The 25,268-nt window shown below is 43.1% G+C and overlaps 1 protein-coding gene across 1 annotated transcript in view; it reads right to left on the reverse strand.

The window, feature by feature from the left end:
* STXBP6 (syntaxin binding protein 6) overlaps window positions 1–25,268 on the reverse strand; it is a 252,998-nt gene that overhangs the window by 51,817 nt on the left and 175,913 nt on the right. The window contains 2 exon segments of the mRNA XM_036271586.1: window positions 2,351–2,516; window positions 3,452–3,582. Of these exon segments, the coding sequence (XP_036127479.1) occupies window positions 2,351–2,516; window positions 3,452–3,582 (297 nt within the window).

Here is a 25,268-nt window from a genome sequence, read left to right on the forward strand (position 1 = left end):
GAGTTACATTAGTGTGGCTATGACATCTCTAGGCGATTGGAGTTTGGGGCTCCATTATAATCTTATGAAACCACCACTGTACACGCAGTCATTATGCAGCATATGACATTATTATATTATTATACTAAGAGTAAGAATGACCATATTGATCACCTTTTCCTTTATAAGAATCCTGTTGTGAACACATGTGCTCTCTCTATGATTTATTTGTTACCTCACCTTACACATGCCCACAGGGCATTCACAGTGAAAGATTTGCACATCTCACCCAGGAATGATCTTGTATTGTTTGGAGGAAAAGTACAATACAAAGTCATACTTTTTGTTTTAAATTGATTTAAAGAGAGAGTGAGGGAGGGAAGGAGGGAGGGAGAAAGAGAGAGAGAGAAAGATTGATTTGTTGTTTCACTTAGTTATGCATTTATTGGTTGATTCTGATATCTGCCCTAACCTGGGATGGAACCTGCAACCTTGGCATATCGTGATGATGCTCTAACCAACTGAGCTACCTGGCCAGGGCTCAAAGTCATACTTTGAATCATGACATTCTATTCCATCCCAGTGGAATCCAGATTAAAGCCATTTGGTTTTCCTTTAGCATACCAATCAGAGGGCCAGACTGCTATGAAGGAGACATCAAAGACATGTGTCCCTGGAATTCTAATAGAGCTCAGAAGTCTGGGTTTTATCCCGTCATCTGAAGGGCTGTGCACAAATGAGCAATGCTTAAGAAATACCCTTTGATGATGATAAAACTATATGACACTTCAAAATAGCCTGTTTCGTGGAAAAATAACCTGCCACATTTCAAATTCTGAATATAGCTAACATGAAATAGAATTGTGTGGATTAACTGTTACAATAAGAGGGAGCTCATTTCATCCTGCCCTTGTCTATCTGGCAACTGCTAACCACCCTTTAAAATGCAGCTCAGTGATCAGCTTGGCATGATTGCATTGTTTTACATATGTTTACATCTGATGTCCCCCATGAAGGTAAGTAAAGTCGGCCAAGGTGCCTGCTTTGTTGTTGGATATCCACAGGCAAGGGGCACTGAGTAAATGCTTATGAAATCATGAGGAAATGTGCACAGTTGGGCCTCAAACAACAGTGTGGGGCTCGCTGAAGGAGGACTCATATTAAAACAGGTGGAAGAGTATCAGGTAACTGAATAAATTAGCCAAGGGTGTTTGGGCTTAGAGGTGAGGAATAATACTAGAATATCCTTTAGTTTGTACAGAAACTTGCCTTGAAGTACAGATAATTTCTTTCTTGAAAATAATTTACAACATTTATTGCAAAAGAAAACAGGTTTGCAAATAATCTAGTTTTTGGATCTAACATAGAAGTTGCAAATTCCACTAAAAGTTTCCATAGTTCACAGTATTAGGTAAAAACCAAACCAAAACAAAACATGGGCCAACAGTAATCACTACAAAAGTTCAGTATACATAACATACCAGTGGGCATCCGTGTACGATTTCCTCACATTTTACTAAGAAACATGAAGAAACCAAACAACAAAGTCACCCGTGGGACCTTGAACTAAGGTGACATGCCCATTATCTAAGCTGGTGCTACTGTTCAAGGCAGACCATGTTTCTTTGAAACGAATTAGTTGAATGCAAATCTCTCTGGAGTCTCCTCTCCGAGGAAATCTCTCCGAGGCATCTCTGAAGTACGAATGTGTTAACACGCATATAACAATATGAAATCATCGCAGTTTACAATAAACAGAGAGAACAAAGCTATTCAGAAGAAGTAAACACGACCTACATGGACGGACCTGCGACTTCACTGTTAGGGCCCCAGCACGCACGGTGCCCCGTCACGTTTCGGCAGTGAGGCGGGCTGCATGCCTCGGCCTTCAATCTCTGTAGGTTGCTTGGTAACTTAGGGACCCAGCAACTAAATGAATGGCCTTGCATTTCTGCAGGTGAGTGACCTTTAATGAACTAAAAGAGAGGTAGAGTGAAGGTTAGGAATGACCACGGCTTGAGAACTCAGTCCTAGCTTAATGGCCCTCCATCCATCCACAGAAGAGGAGACAGAGGATGAGAAGAAACCGTTGCTCTCACTCACACCCACTTAGAGCATCCCACCCTCTCCCAGTATGAGGGTCTTCACTAACCTGTGAAGACTGTACACGTGCCTCCTGGACCCTCCAACAACACCCCAGGGTCTAGTCTGAGTATACAATGAACTCCCTAAAATGGTTCTCACGCTGTCTAGTACCTTGATCTTTTTGTTTTGTGTTTTGTTTTGGTCTTTATGCTGCAGGACACCTAACTTTTTCTGTAAAAGTGAGTCTCAGGAAACAGGATGATTGAAGCCACACTTGCTCACTCACCTCCTAGGATTTTGGACTGGCAGTTAATGAACTCCGGCTTCCTGTCTGTGAGGTACCTCTGGCAGGCGTGGTGGAGGATCTGGAAGAAGGTGCATTTTTCTGAGGCTGTGCTGGCTACCCACTGGTCAAAAGCATTTTCAAACAACAAATCAAACTCTGCAGAATCCTGGAAAACACAGTGAAATAACTACTGATCTCAATGTATAAAAACTGCTGCTTCTAGCTTATGCCCAACAAAACTCATATAAAGGCTTCAACACCTGTCCATGCTTAGTTCCTAACCAAAAGGCTCATCTTTATTAGCGCCCAGGTGCATGGAGGATCACTTTTCTCTGTTTATCAAGCAAGCCCCAAATCTTACAGTATTTTCAGATGTCCCTCAGAAGTTAGTATCACTGAAGTCCCTATAGACGACCACACACTACTTGTGTTAGAATTCAGACGACATATCACCCTCCCAATTACTTGGGACATAATTCAGGTTCTCAGCACTAACCCATATTAATCTTGCCCTTAATCTTTGACAAGAAAAGATTCTCCCTCATTACTTTAGCAAATAGTTACAATGTACATTTTATTTTTCTTCATTATTGATGTTTTGTAGGGTGAACGTGCGTGAGCAAAAGGGGAAAAGTATTCTGTATAAGTAACTCTATCATGACATGTTTCTTGTATTAAATTTAAGACTCCCAAACTTTTAAGGTGCCATTCATTTATTACTATTATTATTTTTTTAAGTAAATAAACCTCATCATTGGTGGCATGAGGAGATAAGTGAAGCTTGAGGAAACATGGTTTTTCACATTGATAACTAAGAACATTAATCTGAACTCTGGTCTTTGCACTTTGCCGATAAACATGTTACTGGAGGTAGCATTTCTTCCATCTGCATCCCCTTAGGTTCCTGCAATAAACATGCTGAAAAGGTTTATAATCCCCGGTAAGAAGGGCACAGAAATTAGAAAGTCTTAGTTGTGTAACTGAAGGAGAGACATAGCTTTGTGAAAAACAACTCAAAACAACTACCACCACAGCCAAGATCCATACAATAGTCTTCGGGTGAAGAGACCACCTTCACTCAACACTCAACAGGTCACTCACCCGATTAGGGTCGATGCCGTTAACCTGGCGAAGCTGCTCCAGCATCCACTGTGATCTCCGCACGAACGACGTGGAGCCCTCAAACTGTTTGACCTTCGTAATGGATGCCTGTGTGGGTTTCTTGTTTGTCACTGCCAAGAAAAGACCACAGATCAGTGGGCGTGTCGGTTGGCTGGTTTCCTCTGCCCGTGGCTTCCACCTCACACCTACATGCGTACGCAGAATGAGAGCGAGAGAAGAAAAAGTATGTGTCTATACATACAGATAAAAATCTATAGATCGATCTATCTAGAGAATGAACGTGTGTGCCTTGGATGAGGGGTGAAGTAAAAAGATACAGAAGTTATAATCTCTACTCTCAAGCAGTCAAAATACGACGATCATTGTAAGGGCTGCTTCGTTTATGTCTTCATTCAAACTGAACACGACTTAACCGAGTAACACCAGACACCTTGAATGGAGGCTGCGAGTGCGCGATTACCACCTGCAGGGGAGGCAGCAGAAGGGGCTGACAGGCACCAGCTAGGGGGTCACTGGGAAAGGCTGAATTTTAGAGGAAGTTCCTTTAAGGAACTGTAATGCATATTTCTAATGTCATAGTGCAGAGTAAACATTTCAGGTTTCAGTGGTAAGGAATAATACCTCATCCAAAAAAAAAAGAGGAACATACGGCTTTGAAATATAGTCCAGCTTGGATAAAATTTGCACCTGATTATGACTGTATCTGGAATTCTGGGTGCTCCACCCCCAAATAAATTCCTGAGGTCACCACACCTGCAGGACAGGGCAATTCCTCCTCTCCGCCTTAGTCATGCTGATGGTGGTCAGTGTCACCTCTCCAAAGAAGTCAAGCACCAGCCAGCAGAAGAGGGTCCCTTGGAACATTGCTATGTCTGCTTACTTCATGACTTAGAGCCGCAAGGGTGGGGAGGCCATCAGTATCCCGAAAGGGCTTTCCTAGAAGCTCCCCTGAGCCTCGGCTGGAGGCATTGTGAGATTGAACAGAAACCATGGATGCTGTCAAAGAGTGGAAAGCACTACTTACCCTAATGAAGTCTATCTCGATAAGGCTGTGCGTCCGTGGCACATTCTTTCCTTGTTTCAAATCACCCCACAGACCCCATGTTTCCAAATAACTATGCAGATGCTCAACAGATGGCAAAAAGAGTCCCGGAGGGATGAAGGACAGAGAGGACCTCCTACAGTCCTGTCGGGGGTAAGGCTCCCTTTCATGCCTGCCGGAGCTCTGCGCTAGAGTCTGGGGTCAGGAGGGGAGAATGAAATGGGGCACCTGCCTTTAGGTCTGGAGAGCATCTCCGTCGTTCCAGGACTGAAGACTATTTTTCTGACTTCAGTACGCTCTCATCTTTTTGCTCTTAACCAGAACTTAGCAAATATTTTTTAAAAATTTTCAAATAATGCTTAGGCTTAGTACCCATTATTTCAGTTATATTTGGCTAAAAGCGTCTGAACATTTCACACGAATTACATTTACTTTCATGGTTAAAAAGTCATCATCCCTTGAACACCCACAATCAGAGGAAACTGTAGTCTTCTTTGCCCAAATGGCCTCTCCGGCCTTCAGCGCCCAGTGTAAGCCTGTTAAGTCCCATTAGGAAAAACGATCACCAGTTTGCTCAGGGCTCTGTCCATCCGTTTAATTCATTTGTTTTTACGTGCCTCCTATGACAGAGCGATCTAACAGGTCTAATAGTCATGACCTGCTCTTGTATTTTAATGTTCAAGTAAATAACACACGTGGAATATATGCAGGTCCTAAAATGTGCTTAAAAGATTAAAGAATGCTTTTCAATAACAGGAAAACATGGGTTCCTGTATTAGACACACATCCCTAAACACAAAGAGGATTTCCTCCTCTGTTTATGTAAATCACCGGGCATTTCGGCATCCTGGGAAACAAGTTCGTAACTTTCAAGTTGTTACGACCTGTTTTCCCTTCTGGCCCACTTGTTTCCACGCGGTTTGCAGCATTGCAAAAGCCCAAACCCAGCGCGAGGTCGCTGTGATCGGTGGCACTGTTTAGAAAGGCAGGTTCCACTGGAAACTCCGCACGGACATGAAAGGTGCAGGAACCCCACCCCCATGACGAACACCCCACAGAACTGCTCCGCAGACATCGCACTGCAGAGGGGTCATTTTTTTTTTTTTTCCATTGATTTTTATTTTTATTTTTTAGATAGAGTGTGAGAGTGGGAGGAAGAGAGGGAGAGAGAAACATCTATGTGAAAGACACGTCAACTGGGGCCGGAGATCAAATCTGAGATGCTTTGGTCCAGGGGCCGCCACTCTAACTATTGAGCTAATGGGCCAGGGCACAGAGCAGTCATTTCTAATGGAAGCAGCTATGACCGCATCTAGTCCTGCCTTCCCCCCATATTGGTTTATCCCTTGCCCAGTTCTTGGAATCTGGGTAGTTTTCCTGGGCACTGAGCCCGGTTTGGTTTAATTTTTTGTTCATTGTTATTATTTCCACCATCTCAGCTTCTATTTCGAAGCAGGTGCCTTAAAATTATATTATTATATACACATTGTATAGAGTTAAATAAAGACCATTCCCTCCTGCAGTCAAAACACTGGCACAAACACAGGGCTGCCAGACTTTCTGAGTCTGTGCTTGACAAAGTCATGTTTTAATCCTTTCTTTTCTTTTCTGTTTTTTTTTTTAGTTTTATGGGTTCCATAGCTAATAAAAAAACAAGCCAAACTTCAGATGGTTAGTGAAAAACAGTAATGTATCTTCTTTTTCCAAAGGAAAGCTAATTGATAGCATGCCTAGAAAATAAAACCTAAAGACCTAGACCAGTAATATAATAGTGCTCTATGTCCAACTACCCCTACAATAGATTCCATATTATTATTTTGAGTAAAAGGCCAGATAACCAGAGCGTTTCTGTCATGCCATCAACATTCATGAAGAAAAGGCAAATAGATAGGCATTTAAAGGGGTGAGATGGGCATGATTCTCCCAGGTAATACTAGAGACCATCCAAATCAGCCCAGTCTCCGGATTCTCCACGCCGACTGCCCCTCAGAATCACCTGGGAGTTTTATCACCAATACACCAAACCGTGTGAATCAGCATCTCAGAGGTGAGGCCCTGACATCCGTATTTTAAATCCCCCCAGTTGGTTCTGAGGCACACTGACTGATGAGACCACCGAACTTGTGTCTTTACTTATTTAACAAATATGTACGGGACGTTTATTAGGTGGAAGACGCAGAAGTCAGTTTTGCGGGCAACTCAAGAATGAAGACATGGTTCAGAATCACGAACTCGGGCAGGGTGAGGAATAATGCAGAGCAGTATTGTGGCATCGTAGGATAAATGACAGGAAGTCTCCTGAGTTGCTGGGGAGGGGCAGGCTTTCAGGACCGGGCGGAGCTGAGGAAAGCTAGGGAGGCTTCATGGAGCTGACACATTCCAGACAATACAACATCAGCCCTCGCCCGGACTTCCATGACCAGCGTGCACTAGGGAAGACCGCGCCAGCGTTGAAACTCTCTTCAGTGGCATTCCAAGGCCGTCAGAAGGAAGCCCAAGCCACTCACCGCGACCTGCCAAGTCCTCGATCCCCTGGCCCTGCTCCTGGGAAACAGCAACCTCTTTCTACGTTTTGCAAAGGCTGCTCCTTTCAGAGAACTACTCCTTTCCCTCGTTCTATTCCAATGGTTGTCTATTCAGATTTCAGCTCACATGTGAACTCCGTGGAAAAATAATTCTGCGATCATTTTTTTTTTTTCCCCAAGTAGGTTCCCCCACCATGTTGCTCTTTCTTTCACTAAACTCTGTTCATTTCAAAACAGATTCATTTCAAGCCTGGATAAAATAATCAACATTCGCTTCTCCGACATATTTGTGAAGAACAAAAAACCCGATTGCTCTCAGGTCCATTTAGTCCAAACGTGTGCGATGTGGGTAAGGCCCCACGCTGATCTAAGCTCCACCTACCAGCTGGTGAAGCAGAAGAGAACAAACTGACAGAGTAACACATTACATTTTCCACAGCATTTGGAACTTAAAAGAAAAAATCTCTTTTTTACAGCTTCTGGCACAGAAAGCACCGACTTGCCAAAGTAACACCGTTAATGAATGGAAAAACTGCAACCGACACAATGAACTTGAGTCTACTGCTCTTTCCATTATAGCTTTTTGCTGTATTGTCAGATGCCACATTTTATTGGGTGTGGGATGCTCATTAAGTCAGGATTAATTGAATCATTTCGTTCTAATAATGACACGACTGCTGTGATTCTGACAATATTCTGAACTGGTATTTCCTTAACAGTTCCCTTTAAATAAACTCGCATTTTACTTAAATAAGTTTATGGAAAAAAAAATATGCTAAAGTCATAAATAGATACAGCTGTGCCTATATTAAACAAGAAAAAATATATATATAATTGAAAAAAATACAACGACCACATAAATGCTATTAATTTCAAATTAGAGAGTTGTCTGTGGAGGGCTGAGCAGCAGATGTCTACTCTGTGGCAAAACGGTGATGAGCAAGTGTAGACACAGGCATTAAAAACTATCACAACATAGAGATTTTCCTAGATACAAGCACAAAGCCTGGCCAGAAATGGCTTTTCTAAGACCACTGCTTGATAAGCATCGGAACTCACTAGGTCAAGTTTCGGAGTTATCCAAAGCGACCGTTGTTCACGCACTCCTACTCCGTGAACCCACGGCTCTCGGGGGGATCAGAGGGAGGCAGCATGTGGGCCGAGCAAACTCAGGACCTTCTGCTACCAGCTCTGGAAAAAAGAATGTGGTTTCCATGGCTGCGCGCCTCCTCTTCAGCCTTCATGTAGAGCTGGTTTCCATCTCAGCGCTAGTGAAGAAGCAGTGACAGGAGCTATTATGTCTGGAATATCATTACTCAGTTTGCATACCATCTTTACCTATTGAACTAAGGGCCTAGCGAGGTCTTTTGAAAAATGGTCCCTCCAGGAAACATTGTACAAAAATAAAATAAGACACTTAGTCAAGGAGTGGAGACCACCAGCCTTGCTTCTGCCCCATCAGAAAATTCTATTTAATTAAAAACCAATATGCAGGTCTGGCCGGTGTGGTTCAGTGGTTAAACATCGACCCTTGCACCAAGAGGTCGCAGGTTCAACTCCCAGTCAGGGCACATGCTGATCCCCAGGTTGTGGGCCTGATCCCCAGTGGGGAGCATGCAGGAGGCGGCCAATCGATGTTCTCTCTCATCGATGTTTCTCTCTCTCTCTCTCACTCTCACTTCCTCTCTCTCTAAAATCAATAAAGGAAAAAAAAATTTTTTTAATTAATAAATAAAAAACCAATATGCAGGACAATAGCAATGCTCCATCTTAGATCGAATGTGGTTTTGCAGTGAGTGAGGAATTGGTGAAGGAGGGGACAAAGACTAATGAGGAAAAGAAAGACAGAAATGCTTGTTATGCAAAACTGCTGGTGATTAAGTGGCTAATCTTCCATTTCTAGGTCCAATGGCTGAGAAATTGCTTTTTTTTTTAAAGTCATACTTTCCCCCCCATACAATCTCATTATTTACAGCATCAGTTCTGAATCATTCCAAACAAGAAAATCAGCTTTGCCTAAGATACAAAATATCTAGCCTCAGTCTTAAGCTTTAAAGGAAGCAATTAGCATATAAAAATGATTACTTTACCTCTCTATATCTTCTATCTCATTTTTCATAGTTATTTTTACATATTTACTAACATTTGCACTAACATTTTTTTATGCACATTAAACTCAGATGGAATAATTTTATAACTTTAGGTGATCATTTCTCTCCCCCAAACCCCTCAAAAAATTGGTGCTGAAGAACAAATTGTATCCATACAATTTGATGTTGAGGCTAAGCACACTTACATACCTAAGTAAGATACCTTAAAATTTCACCGTGCTTGGTCCTTGCATGATCTCATAGTTAAGTGAAGGTCAGCGTTTTGTGGTATGCCTTAGCTCTCTGCTCTGTTGGAGTCTAATGGCCAGAAATTTTGATTTCAACAAGACTGTTGATGAGAGATAAGCAATGTAGAACAAGGAAAAAAAGTGACGTCCGCGTAGAATCTTATCAGGGCTGCTCTTTGGCTAAGTCAGAGGTGGCTAAAAAAAAAGTCCTCTGAAATGTGGTTCAGGAAATAAAAGATTGAATGTGCCTCTGGGTGCTGATGTGGTGAAAAAAATGAGCTATCAGGCAAAGGTGAGAAATGATTATGTAGAACTGGTTTCCTAATGCGCTTCCAAAACTCTAATATATAAGTCTAGGTGGATTTAATAGTATCTATGGAGAAATAAGTCTCAGGTCTGAGGCTGCATCAGCAATTTTATCTGGTAAGGTGGCTGAATGTTTACAAAGCTTAGAAGCAAAAATACCTGTATTGCTACCTCAAATACATTCAGAATAGAAAAACCATCACTGCTGTAGTTAGTGGGAAACAGAGCATGTGAGCTCTAAACAGGGTTGATGGTTTGCTTCAAATAGTGTCTCTCGAAGTGTGTTATCATTTAGACTCCACAGGCTCCAACTAGACCGATGCATGAAATGGCCAAGTTTGTCTCTGGGGCTCTATCCCTTCACTCCCCATCTTAGATACTATCCAGATTCCTGACCGGACCCCAATGAGCCTGAAAAAATATTCTTGAATCTGCATGTTTTTATTTTTGTTATTTATTGATTTGTATTTTAAATATGTTTTTATTGATTTTTTTTGAGAGAGAGAAGAAGGGTAAGAGAGATAGAAATGGTGATATGAGAAAGAGAAACATGGACTGGCGGCCTCCTGCACGCCCCCTACTGGGGATTGAGCCCGCAACTTGGGCATGTGCCCTGACTGGGAATCGAACCAGGATCTCTCAGTCCATGGGAGAACACTCAATCCACTGAGCCACACCAGCTGGGTGAATCTGCATATTTTTAGAAAAAAAAAATTTCAATCCAAATAAACAACAGCCACAACAACAAAAGTGGTGGCATTTCAGTCATGAGCACAAGCCAGTGGGGAAGAATGTGGGGTGCGGTTCCTTCCACAGTCCCTGCTCCACTAACTCTGAAGGGGAGGGGTAGGGGCAGGGAGAGAGGGCTCTGAGGTATATACAGGCACACGTCCTTAATCTCCTTAATTTACAGAAGGGACGATCACCAAGAAGATTTTCCACACAAAAAATTCCTTATTTGGTACCACTAGATTCTCATCTTCAAATTGGAAGAGAAAGGTGAGGAGGAGGAAGAGACTGAAAGTCTAAAATATTTCTCCAAATGGATATGGAAAGAGCAACCCTTTGTGTGGGTAACTGCTTTCGTGTACAGAAGTCAGGTAAGTCCTTTAGTAGAAGGAGAATAAGAAACATCTTGCATCAAGCATTCCTTGGGAATGATGCTTTTACTAGGAAGGTACAGCACCTTATGGAAGGTAGTTAACAACTACTTATTAGTAGAGCGAGCACCCTCCCTATACCAGCTTTGTAGAAATACTCTCTGGTTATAAAATTACCAAATTTACCAACGAGGAGACAGTACTACTTTGAAATGCGCAACTTTTATGTCACATGCCATCATGAAATGTAGTTCCTACTTCTGAAGCCTAGTCCCTTCCAATTCTAATCTTCTTCACCTTGTTCGCAATTTTAATTTTTTTAAACTGTGAAACTATGTAGATGTTTCTTTTGAAAGGGTATTCTACTTTTTTATCTTTATTTTTTGTTAATCCTCACCTCAGAATATTTTTCCATTGATTTTTTAGATAGAGTAAAAGGGAGGGAAGGAGAGAGAGAGAAACATTGATGTGAGAGAAGCACATCAATGCACAACCCCTACAGGTGCTGGGGATTGAACCTACAACCCAGGCACGTGTCCTTGACCGGGAATTGGACCCGAGACCCTTTGGTTTGAGGGCCAATCATCCAACTGCTCTAACCGCTGAGCCAGACCGACCAGGGTGGTAGTCTACTTTTCAAGTCAACGGCAGGTTCGGGTACACTCTCATAGGTAGTCTTGGGCTGTTGTATCTTTAGCCTGAAATCAGGAAGCTTAATCCCTGGAAAGCTCCAGTTTCCCAAAGCAAGACCAGTACTGGCCTCTCCAGACCAGCTCCACCACGTCTTCTATACTGTGCGCTGATACACAAGCCTGCATAACTGAATGTGTGAATGAACTCATGGCGACGCAACAAAAGGAAGAGCATTCTTATTTCCTCCAGAAATCATGAATGTACCAGAAACTTAGTTCAGGTTCAGTTGTCCTGCCTCAAGATCAAGCCACAGTTCCAAGGGATTTGAATTATTTTCTTATTAGAAAAGTACGGTATCCTGGGAACTAGGGAGAGTAGAGAAAACAGTAAGCACCAAGAAATTACAGAAATATCAGGAGACTAGAGAGAGAGACATTTTGGGATTAAAATCTCTTTTTAAAACCTCCTTTCCTGCAATTCTTATTCTAGCAGCATTTCTATTAAGTGATTATTCTGTTTGTTTCAGCCTCCCTGAAAAACATGATTTCAGGCTTGAAATTCAGCAAGCAAGTCACCCCCCTTGTGTTCGATTTTTTTTTTTTTTTAAACTTCTGTTGACTTTTCGCCATAGACTTGGGGAGAAAACCAATTTGCATACATTTTGGGCAAAGGGCAAACAGACACTGAATTATAAAAGCTGGTTAATATTAGTTGGCTGTGACCTCACACTTTATATGGAAAGGCTGTGACAGGTCTGACTCACGTCGTGTGACTGTGAGATAGACAGACAGACAAACAGGCCCACGGCCGAGGAGGTCAATGCCAAGAGCTGTGAGAACTGCGCCCGCTTCTGAGAGAACTGACACCCACCCCAAGTCCTGGAATGTGCATGGAGGTATCAAAAAGGGTTAACTACAGTCATAAATCGTTTTCTGTCCTGACTTCCTCGATTCTGGGAACAGATGTAAACATCATTTTTGATCTATTCTTAGGAGAGATTTACAAACGGAGAATCTAAAGACAAAGACATCAAAGAGGCAGCTACCTGACTCAAGGATGAATTAAATTATTCCACAAGAAGCTCTGAGGCTGGGAATAAACACTTGAAAAAGAGATTCCTTTAATGTTATGCTTTCCATTAGCAGTATCCATCATATACTAAAACGTATAGGCCAAGCAGTAACTCTCTTCAGGAAAACGTCATACTTGATAGAAATTCAATTCGTATTTTACCTGCTAAAAAGCACTCTTAGAGCTCACACACTCCTTGCAGGGAGAAGAGACAGAGTCATTTCTGCCGCCTCTGCGCCCCTGTCCCTCGGCAGCTCTGAAGAGGGACACTCACTCTCCAGTGTGAGGGAGGGGCCTGGTGCTATGCTCCCTGACACCCTGCATCCCACAGCTGAGCAGAATATATATATATATTTCATCCTCACCCGAGGACATTTTTTTCATTTTTTGTTCAGACAGAGTGGGAGGGAGAGAGAGGAAGAGAGAGAGAAACATCGACGTGCAAGGGACACATCGATTGGCTGCCACCCGCACGACCAACCAGGGCCGGGGACGAACTGCAACTGAAGTACGTGCCCTTAGCGGGAACCGAACCTGGGTCTCTCTGGACCGCAGGCTGACGCTCTAACCGCTGAGCCAAACTGGCCAGGGCAGAATATTTTAATATGAATATTCTGTCTACAGGAACCATGGAAACAGGCTACATGGCTATGGATCTCCTTCAATGTGAAAAGTCTTCAACAACAACAACAACAAAAAGAGACAGGAACATGAAGGAGGCAGAGCAATAGAGAATTTCCTAATGGACCAGGTATTAAACATATAATATCAGTAGGTTTTTGAAAAAAACCAAAGCTGTTATTACATACTAAACATATGCTGTCAAATATAATTGCAGCTGTCAGTCAAGCAAAGACAGATTTATCTGGTCTCTCTGCTTTCTTCCCTAGTCACCACCACCGCCACTTACTCAATATGTTTAATAATACCTTTTAAATGAGGGTGTACATCACATCACTGAAGTTCTAAAAACAGTGAGTGATGTTACCAAGAACTTGTCACCTTCACTCTTTACTGTGTTCAATTGGGGAATAAAATCTGGCAACATGTTCTGGGTAAATTGAATGTCAATTATATCTACACAATTTGTTTTGGTAAATGCTAGGCAATATCTCCTAAAGCTAAACATGCACATACTCTATGACCCAGTGATTCTAATCCTGTGTCTACACAACGGAAATGAGTGCTATGTCCCCCCTTCTGCCAGAAACAATCCGAAATGGACAAAACATATGAAACAATGAAAGAGAGCAACCCCCACAAGATGGGAAATGAATGAGCCCTAGAATTGCCCTAGTTTGCTGATTTGGGAGAGTTTTTCAGGCTGTGGTGCAGGGAAAAGGTACCCAGACAGAGTCAGGCAGACTGCCTGGGTTTAGGAGACAGAGTTCAGAGCCCAGGAAGACCAAGGTGATTAAAATTCTCAGGACAAAGTGATGATGAAGAAGAGAGAACTCCAGAGAGCTGCAGAGATTTGGCCTTGAGTCTTTGGCTGAGCACTTCTCACCATCTGCGTGTGAGGAGATTCCCTGAGGCCAGAGAAAGAACCACTCAACATGAATCAAGGAAACAACGCTCCAGCCTCACGTGGGGCTGGGCATAATGCCTGTGCTCGCCAGGCAGACCGGAAAACCTCAAGATTCAGGGGGCACTGGGTAGAATGCACTGCGGGATCTCGCCCTGTTAGTGAGCAATAAGGAGTCCTTGAGTGAACAGTGCCCTGGTCTTGCTTCCAAATGACCATGCCGTGTGGAGTCTGTAACATATGAAAAAGTGAAATGTATGCTGACAGCAAGAAGGTCAGGATGGGAGAAAGGGGCATATTAAAAGGTTTCTGTACTATACAGAAAGCAGTAGTACATCACTTGAAGGTAAAGCATGTTAGGTTTAAGATGTATATATAAACTCTGAGGCAATCAGGAAAATTAAACCGAGTTTAGTGGTGATGGTTAATTTTGTGTCAACTTGGCAAGGCCATGGTACCCAAATATTTGGTCAAATATTATTGTGGATGTCTCTGTGAGGATGTTTTTGGGTAAGATTAACATTTAAATTGGGGGACTCGGAGTAATGTAGATTGCATTCCATGAGGTGAGCGGGTCTCGTCCAATCAGCTGAAGGCCAGAATGAAGAGCTGACTGACTTCCCCGGAGCAGAAGGACTTAAGGATCCTCTGGCTTGGACGGCAACACTGGTTCTTTCCCGGGACTCCAGTCTGCCAGTCTGCCCTGCAGATTTTGGACTTGACCGCCTCCATAATGACACGAATGAATTCCATAATTACATTCCTTTCTCTCTCTGTGCACACATCCTATTGGTTCTGTTTCTCTGGAGAATCCTGATTAATACAATAGCTAACAAGATAACAAAAAAATTCCATTTATAATAACATCAAAAAAGAATAAAATACTTGGGAATATATTTAACCAAAGAAGTACAAGACTTGTATACTACAATCTACAAGATGCTTTTGAAAGAAATTAAAGATTTAAAAAAATGTAAAATGTAAAAACATTTTGTGTTCAAGGGTTGAAAGATTTAACATTATTAAGAACGGCAATAACCCCCAAATTGATCTACAGCTTCAAATGGAGAGACTTCTTGTCATGGGTTAGAAGACTCAATATTATTATGTCAATTCTCTCCAGTATAATCTCGATTCAATAAAAACTTTAACATGCTTTTTGGTCGAATATGACAAATTGATTATAAAAATTCATAAGGAAAAGCAATTGATCTAAAAGAGAAAAAAAACTGTGAAGCAAAAAAGGAACAAAGTTGGAAGATCAAGAGCCCTGTTTTAAGACTAAACTAGTCAAGACACTGTGGTGCTGACATCAAGATAAACAGAACAGAACAGAGAACTCAGAGAAAGACCCGTATAAATGGGGAAAAATGTGTTTTCAACAAAAGTGCAAAGGCAGTGCCGAGTGGTTTTCGTTAACAAATGATACAGGAAAAACTGGATATCTGATGCAAAAAAGGAACTTCAGCTCATACTTTGTGTACAAAAATCAAGTCAAAATGGATCAGAAACCTATGTGCAAAAGCCTAAATTATAAAACTTTTAGGAGAAAACACAGAAGTAAATCCTTGTGACCTGGACTAGGTAAGGCTTCTTAGATAAGGCACTACAAGCACACTTTATTAAAGAATAAATTAAGTAGAATTAAAATAGAAAACATCTGTTCTTCAAAAGAATGAAAAGATAAGCCACAAACTGGGAGAAAATATCTGCAAATCGCTGTCTGATAGAGAACTTATATCCAGAGTATATTTGTAAAAGTTCTTAAAACTCAATAAGAAAACAGCCCAGTTTTTAAAAAATGAGCAAAAGATTTGAACACTTCACTAAAAAGACGTGAATGGAAAAAAAAAGCCCATGAAAAGATGCTCAACATTATTAGTCATTAGGAAAATGGCAACTGAAACCAATATGAAGTAATGCTACACACCCAATTAGAACAGCTATAATTTCAGACTGGCCAAGTGTTAGCTTGTGCACAAATATTCAGAACAGCTTTATTTGTAATAGCCCCAAATGGAAAACAACCCAAACTTCCATCTCAAAATAATTGTGCTGAATGAAAGACCAAAAAAGAGTACAAGCTATATGTTTCCATTTATATAAAATTTTAGAAAATGCAAACTCATGGATAGGACAGAAGCCAATTAGTGGTTGGCTGCAGATATGGGCTGTGATCTGGGAATGCGGAGGGCCAGGAAGGGATTACGAAGGGGCATGAGGAAACTTTTGGGGGTAATGGACAGGTTCATTATTTTGATTGTGGTAACGATTTCATGGGTGTAACCACGTAAAAACTAACCGAATTATACTGTTTGAATATGTGAAACTTCCTGCATGTCAATTATACCTCAATAAAGCTGTTGAAAAACTCACCAAACTAATCTATGGCAATTGTGATCAAAGCATAGACTACCATTGACGGAGGTAGAAGGGAACCTCTTGGGGTCCTGGCAAAGTTCTATGTGCTGCTGTAAGTGATGCTGACGTGGGTTTATACTCATGTAAAAACTCACTGAATTGTGTATTTAAGATTTGTATACTGTACAACATGTGTCATACCTTAATAAAAAGTAAACCAATAATAATGGTGATAATTATGCCAGGGTTTGAGACTTGCTCCCAGGGTGAAACCCCCAACCCTGATAAGTATATCTCAGCACCTGCTCCACCTGGGGCATTCCACGGCTACTGTGAGTAATGCAATCACACCACCCACAACTAGAGAAACAGTGTGCAAACCTGGAAGTTATCTGAGGCCATTTGGGCTGCTACCATCAAATGCTACAGAATGAGAGGCTTATTAACAACCTAAATTTATTCCCGATCATTCTGGAGGGGTTGGGAAGTCCAAGATCAAGGTGCCAGCGGACAGTGTTTGGTACGATCCCACTTCCTGGTTCACAGGTGTCTTCCCCACTGTGTCCTCACGTGGCAGAAGGGGAGGGGGAGCTCTCTGGGGTTTCTTTTCCATATAAGGACCCTCATCTTATTCATGAGGGCTTCAAAGTCATGACCTAATCACCTCTCAACGGCCACCTCCTAATCTCATCACATTGAGATTTATGATTTCAACATATTTATTTTGGCTGGGGCGGGGTGGTGGGGGTGGGGGTGGGGCGTGGGCAGCACAAATATTCAGTCCATAACAAAGAGAATTTATTCTGTGCAATTTTGACACTTGCTTTTTATAAAAAACATCTACCTGTGGGATTTGAAAGTATATCCTATTTGCCAAAATTCTCCAGTTGGGTTCATGGTCTGCTTCCTGCCCATCTCTTCTGGAACCTTTCTCCAAGTACCCCTCTTCCTCGAAGCGTCCATTGCTTCCTCTCTCCAGATTTTCCCCCATCTGCTTCTGAACGTGTGCAATGCTTTCTTTTCCTATGAGAATCTTCTGCTGCCAAAGCCAGTCCTCGAGCCCTATCCATTCCTTTGAGAACTGAGGCGTGAGAGGAAAGAGTCGTGTGCTCAGTGCCTCTACTGCTTTCCTACCCACCCACCGCTCAGCCCATCACTTCCTTGCTGCCTTATCACCTCGGCACAGACTGCCCCTTGAACATTAACGCACTTCCAAATCTTAAACCCAACGGCTTTTTCTTATGTCCTCATCTTCTTCGTTTGATTGCACCCCTCCTTATAACCGAAACATACCCCCCAGGACTAGCCTTCAGGCATTCTCTGGGCACAGCAAGGTTTTGGGCACAGCAGTGCCAAAGCTCAAAGGAGGAAAGAGCTTGATATGTTCAAGGAGGAGAAAGAAGACCAGGGTAGTAGCAAAATACTGAGGAAAGGAAAGAGTGAATGAGATGATGGATGCAGAAGATGCCAGATATGAAGGCCCTGGTGGACAAGGCTTAGAAGCACCAAACAGGAGTGTAACAAGATCTGATTTACATGTTTGAAAATATTGGCCAACTGCTGTTGGGCAAAGAGGTCATGGCGGAAGCGTGCACGAGAACCAAAAACCACTTAGGAACTTGTACTGCAGTCGTCCGGGAGAAACGTGGCTTAGACCAGCTGGCAGCAGTGAAGAGAGAGAGAAACGGGGACAGTCTGTCCCACTCTGCATAGCTGTTGACCCACCCCCACCCCGAGGAAATCCTCCAGGTCAGTCGCCACCAAGTTCTAGTCACCTTCGTACCCAAAGCCTAGTACACTGCAGGCCCTTGCTTATTGAATGTCATACTTTGTTTGTTTGTTTTTTATCCTCACCCGAGGACATTTTTCCAATTTTTGTACAGATAGAGTGGGAGGGAGAGGGAGAGGGAGAGGGAGAGGGAGAGAGGGAGGGAGGGAGAGAGGGAGGGAGGGAGAGAGAGAGAGAGAGAGAGAGAGAGAGAGAGAGAGAGAGAGACATCGACGTGAAAGGGACACATCGAGTGGCTGCCACCCGCACGACCAACCAGGGCCGGGGACAAACTGCAACCGAAGTACGTGCCCTTAGCGGGAACCGAACCCGGGTCTCTCCGGACCGCAGGCCAACGCTCTAACCGCTGAGCCAAACTGGCCAGGGCTGAATGTCACATTTTGTAAAAGATTATGTCTTTGTGTACTCAGAGCACCTGGTAGGGTGCCCTGCCTAGAGTCCTAACTCAAATATGTATCACACTAGAAATATCTCCATTCCCATCAGAAATAATCAAGGATTTGCTGTATGTGCTGATGATTAGTAATATCTCACCCACCTGACTCTTTTTGGCCATGTCGGTTTTTCTTTCTGGATCACTGAAGGCAATGTGGGGGAAGGAAAACACACACACACACACACACACACACACACACACACACAAGCCAGGCACACCTGACTACAAATCCTGACAGGTGGTAACGAGCGGCTCCTATTGCAGAGAAAGCCCGCACCTCAGTGACTTCTGCTGCAGATTCCAAGGTGGAACACATCGTTATGCACTTCATTAGTATTTATGTAACAGCCTAGGAATCATTTCCGAAATAAATGATGCCACTTGTGTTAAATGATTCCTTCCTAAGAAAAACCCCTGGAGATCTCTCAATAGTACAGCCTCGTGGAACATGAACATTCAGAACAAAAAGGAGGCAACATCCGACCCTCTGGTGCTGAAGGAGTGGCCAGAGGCTCAGCTTTCTCTAATTCCCCAGTGACAACTTCCACATCAGTCAGACCAACAATGGAGGACAAACTGTCCTGAGGAGCTGGGGCACAACTACTGATACATGAGCTCTTCTCAAAACTCAGCTGGTCATGATGTCTGCAGGCCTCCACTTGCTAGTCCCAGGCTGCCTGTCCTCTCCCTCAGACTTCTGATCTAGGTCAGAGGCTCTTCTGCGAAGGCCAGTGTGAATCAGACAGCAGTCAGGGTCCTGGGCCATTGCTCCACGCCACAGACAGAAGCCGCTCCTTCAGGAAATGCTGACTGGTCACTGACCTCTGGTTCCCTGGGGCGCAGGCACACGGTTGAGTGCTTACCCACCCCTTGTGAGTATACGCTACGGAGGGCGATTCCTCACCTTTACTGGACGTCACGGCGCCTCTTCCACTATGAAAGTAAAGCCATTATCTGAAAAAATGATTCACAGGAGCAAGCCTTATGGATAGAGACAGTCTGTGTGAGGCAGAGAACACCTTTATTGAAGGAGCATGCGCACCAGTTCATGGACCCACTAACGCGGAATTCTCAAATGGTTCCCATGAAATGAATTTGATACCAAAATTTCAGTCTATGTTGACTGAAATTTGGGGCAGAAACCACCGATTTTGCACTGCAAGGTAATCTAGACTAGTTTTAAAACGAGCCTTAGCACTTATAACCAGAGGCCAAATATGTGAGTTCCTAAGATCCACAAAGAGTAAAAAATATGACTTCTATTGGCTCCTCAATAACAATGCTTTGCATTCTTTTAATGTACAAGCTAAGGTTCTGCCTAGTTTGTTGCAGCAATTTGATGTTACCAAAGTTGACTTAACTGATTTTACATGTAGGGTTTGCACTTCTGTCTACATAATCAAGGTAACACAGAATTATAGGGTTGGAAGATGTCCCAAGATGTTTATTCTCCATCCATATCTTGCCTTTGGGCATGTTACCTTCTCAGGTACCTTATTCTTTTTCTAACTTCTTTCACCTTCGTAATAATAAGTTACAACTCACCCTAATAGTTAAAAAGTTTCATGATGAGAAACTCTCTTTTTAGGTTGTAATTAAGGCTATTTCCATTTCACATTCTTAAAAGTCATTCTTTAATTGGTGTCCAGTTTTCTCCTCATTAAAACCTTTCTTGCTAGTTCCTCTAGCCTTTTCAGATAGGTCTTCTTTTTCAATCACCACCTCCTGTGGGCCTCCACGGGTCCTGCTGAGCTATGTTCCCTGTTAGACATGGAGCCTTCTCTACGTAGAACAGTGTAAAATGGTCAGTACAATGCAGCAGCTCACACAGCATTGGGTTGATACGGATTCCTGCTTAGGTCAGCTAGTATCTTGTAAAACCACGATGCTGCCTGCTTCTAGTCATCTTATTATCTACTGTGAGTATTTATAGACCCAACGTTTGGCCACCTTCTCAAAGAGATTAAAAAACATCTTAAATGACATTTTAAAGTTACTTTTTTTCTATAAGCCACTCCAATACTTTGCATCCTATTATGCCCTTTTTGCCATTATTTCTTTATGGAAGGTATAAGCCCATTTTGAGCTCCTTGGGAGAGAGAAACTATTTCCTATCCTCACTAAAGAATCTGATACTGTACAGGCAAGGTTTCTGCCTTTATCCCCCTCTCCAGCCTCCACTTGCATGAAAAGTAAAGTGAAGTATCTAGCACAGTTCATTGCATACAGCAAGCATCCATACTGAATCTGTGTAGAATGAAGGTTGTGAATATCAGGAGATGTGGTTGCTGAAAACGGGAGGGAGGCACTGGAAATAAAGATACAAAATGAAAGACTGCATGAAGTCTATCTGTGTAGGTGTAGTTGGTAGTTAGTCACGGTTTGAACAATTGCGAGGATGAGGATGTGCTGTAGGTCTTGTTGTGTCAAACTGTGCATCGGGGATGTGCCAGATGACAGTGTGAGGGTCCAAGGTCATCAGGCCTCTAACAATGCAGTAACCAGCTGAATAGTTACTACCTGCAGAAGCAATGATACAATGTTGCATCTCCAGCATGTGGGCCACCCACCAGCTGCTGCTCTCCAGCCAAGGCTCACACTGGTGGTACCCGGAGGGCTTCTCGTAAGACCGGGTCACATTTTCCAAATGTTAAGATTACTAAGAAACTAACCTAAGTTCTAGTCCATTCAAATATCATTGCCTTGGCCAATGAACTCAAAAGACTCACCTCATTCTGCTCATTAGAGGCAGGACATTTGTAAAACCTGCCTCTCTGGGACAAGCGAGACACCAGGGATTACAGCTATTGGAGGATCTTTACTCATAATCTGGTATCTCTTCTCTGTTCCATTAATGGCTAAAAGGATCAACTTTATTATTTCTTCAGACATCCTCAAGGAGGACCTTCTCAACCAGATACAAATTTATACCAACTTTTCTCCATCTGAATCCACAGGCCAAAATCCCCATTGCCAACAGACCCGTCCCTTAACTAATCTTTGCTGAGCCTTCGGCATAACCTAGCACCAAAGGGTGCTGGCATGTCTGCAAAGATGGAACCCTCTTCGGGAACTATCAATATTAAACGGATAAACAGAGAAACTGAACTCTGCCAAGATTCTCAGAAAGATTTACTTCTCGAAACTCAAATTTTAGTCTATCAACAAATCCACAGACTCCTAATCTGTCTCTAGTATGAACAGGAAGTCCAAATTGGCCTCAGAGGATACTCATTTATGAGTAAAACAAAAAGTAAGATATAAAAAAGTATAAAAGACAAATGAATTTTGGCAAGTCAAGAATTATAAGTGACAGGCCACAGTATCTCTCTCTCTCTGTGTATGTGTGTATTGAATCTTTTCTCAGCTGCTGTGACTTCACACCTGCAGTCCCTGACCATACATGATGTTGGGCATGCACAGTTCGAACTTCCAAGGCACTGTGACTCTGAGCAGTGTACATCTCTCAGCCATCCCAAAACCATAAACACCAGCAAAACTGTGCCAATTCTAAGTAGACTGAGAAAATAACTAACACACATAAAGAACACTTTAGGGTCTGCTATGGTTACAAGGATAGAATTAATGCTACTTTGCACATGCTTCCTCTGCTAAGGACGTCCGTGTCATGGAGAGTTCTACAAGGTGAAGCCAGTGTCCACCCATGGGAGAAACATTGCAAAGGCTGCCCTCTCAATACCAGGCCATCATCTCTAGATCCTCACATTTAGAAAAAAGTCCATGCAAATGGCTCTGGGTGCAAGTTCTTCCCATCACTGTCAGTCATCTCGTCACATGCAGAAGATGCTATCCTGATGGATAAAACCACTTAGAAGCCCTAATAATTCAAGTGAACATTACACAACTTTTTTTTTAAACAGAAAAACAAGTGTTTAATTCTTTAAGTAATCAATGCAATGGACCAAAAATGTCCTTGGGTATTGAATGCTTGTCTGATCTCCATCTACCCAGCCTCACTTTCTATACCACCACAGCCTTGGCACCACCAAAAAGCCAGGTTCCTCCCAGGGCTTTGCACACATTGTAGCTCACCCTCTTGCATGGCTGTGCTCCAAGTGACTTCTCAGCCCGGTGACCTTCAGGGCCACCTCCTGCAAATCTTAAATTGCTCTTCTTCACAGGCCAACCTCAGATCCTCCCTCTGCCACAAGACTTTCCTAGGAGTCCAGCCCACTGCCCCTCCCCTTCCCCCACACCATGATCTGTATTTCTCTGTAACACTCATTTTAGAACTTCGTTGTACTAAATCTGATTCAGGAACACAAAGGAAATATGCCCTTTGCAAGCAAATGATTTACCCTAACCTGCCAATTTGTGGAAGTTTAACAGGTTAAACCTTTTCTGTACATATTGTATCATTCTACTCATTTGCTCAGGAAGCATTTCCCCCCATGGGCAGAGCACAGCGGAGCTTCAGCTAAGTTTGTGAGGAATTCTCAAATGTCCTCGATTCAGAGCACACGGGCTCCCTCAGATGAAAATGTATTCCCTGATAACATCGCAGCAGGATCTTGTTGTTGTTTATTAATTAGTTTTCGGCACTCTAGGAAAAATAAGATACAGTCTCTGCTTCTCAAGGATTATCAGGTTACATTTAGATGGAAAAAAAAAAAATCAAGCAAGAAATGGTAATTATATTTCAATGCCAAAGGAGATTTCAACAGGCCGGAAGCCGGGGCAGTTTTCAGAGGAGGCAAGTTGTAAAGGGAGACTTGAAGAGAGAGAAGAAACAGAACCCCCAGAGAGAAGGGGGGGTGCACACGCAGTCCCTCCCTCCAGTGTAAAACAAGAGGTAGAAAAGCCACATTTCCAGAGGGAAGAGGATCGAGGTGGAAATGGCCACAATGTGACCAGTTCAGGGTCCTGATGAAATGGACAAATGAGAACAGACACGCCCATGTCTGGACTTGAGCCACTGTGGATCCCCTGAGGAAGGAAGTACCAGAGAGGCCCCTGCCTTTTGCATGCCTCGTTTGCTTTCCCCTTTGTGCCCAACCACAACCATTAACTTTCTTACTTCTGAGGGCTCCTCTGGAGGGAGGTTCATTCTGCAGATGACTGTTCGCCTCCTTCCTTGCATGGTGGGAACAAGGAGGGAGCAGTGGGGGGAGGAGAACTCATAAGGACAGTGTCCAGACATAACAGACACAGACCTATGTGCCCAAACTCCCGTGTACACTCTGTTTCTAAGACAGTGCGTCTAACAATCCCTCGACCGCTGCACGGACCTCGGAGAGCTGGGATGCTGAACGCTGCCGATGTGTGTGCAGGTGCTGAAGATATCAATTCTGCTGCCCCATAAATAAGAAGGCATCTGTAGGACTGCAAACTCGATTTAGCAATTACTGAGCACTCCAAAAGGGCACTTCAAATCTTAAGTAATGGCAATTTTTAAGAGAGAGGGAGAAGAAAAGGGAGAGAATCTTGGGAAAAGGCTTGTTCCCTCTCTCCTCCTTCAGAGGGTGCAAGGAAGATTTACTGGCCACGGTGTGAACTGAGAGGGGCAGGCTCCGGGCTGTATATCAGAGCCGGAGTTGAGGAGAGGGATAGTCACTCTGACTCTCAGGTCCAGTGTTTATGCCCTGATGTCAGAATTGTGTTATAATGGAATTCATTCTACTACTAGCCTCCATTTCTGGTTCTCCATAGAGAGTAATTCAGGCATGTTCAAAAGGTGATTGTCAAAAGCCCTTTGCCCCAGTTCCACACATAAGTACACACCACATTATGCCACAGGCTCCATCCCATCCATATCCTCTTGGCCACCGTGCTCGAAAGGCTTTGAAGAAATACAGCCGGAACCTAAATTAGCTATGAGTGTATACAAGTTCGGTTTAGCACAGTATAAGCCGAGCAGAAAGCTAGTGTGCTTCATGCATTGTCATTGAACTTCATGGAAGGTCATCTTAATTGAAAGAATAAATGGCTATTTTTTTCAGATATGAGTAAAGAGTCGTTGGCTGAGATAACAAAGTAAAGGGAATTTATGTGAGAATATATAACATGTTTCATGCTGGGAGCCTTAAAAAGGTCCCTTTAAAAGATCCATAGTCAACCTGCTGTGTCCTGAGAGGAAGTAATGCTCCCTCCTGACAGTTTGTCAGAATAAAATGTTCACTAAAATGGTTCTCCAGGACCGGCCAGTGTGGCTCAGTGGATTGAGCATCGGCCCATGGACTGAGAGGCCCAGGTCTGACTCCCGGTCAGGGCGCATCCCCGGTAGGGGGGCGTGCAGGAGGCAGCCAATGGATGTTTCTCTCTCTCTCCTTTCCTCTCTAAAATAATCAATGAAAGCATATTTTTAAAAAATTAAAAAAAAGGTTTTCCAGGAGAGGCCAAGGTTTCTGGTATCAATGACCCAGTAGTTCCTCACCAGTCCCATCATGGACCAACACAGCATTATAGGCCCAGGACTTGACCTAGAAACCAAGTGATCTCCTCTGCAAAGGAAGTTGTTCTACATGGGGAATGAACCTTGTGTCCGTTAGCAGTGGACTGCTGCTCACTGAATTGCAGTGAGGACTCTGAGGTGGTGGAAGCAGGAGAGAGAGAGAGAGAGAGAGAGAGAGAGAGAGAGAGAGAATACGCTCTGGTTCTTGTGACCACTCCACCTGCCTATCTATGGGCATTTCAGACACATGTCTTATGT

Source organism: Molossus molossus, unplaced genomic scaffold (assembly GCF_014108415.1).
Source record: "Molossus molossus isolate mMolMol1 unplaced genomic scaffold, mMolMol1.p scaffold_m16_p_1, whole genome shotgun sequence".
NCBI classification, from domain to species: Eukaryota; Metazoa; Chordata; class Mammalia; order Chiroptera; family Molossidae; genus Molossus; species Molossus molossus.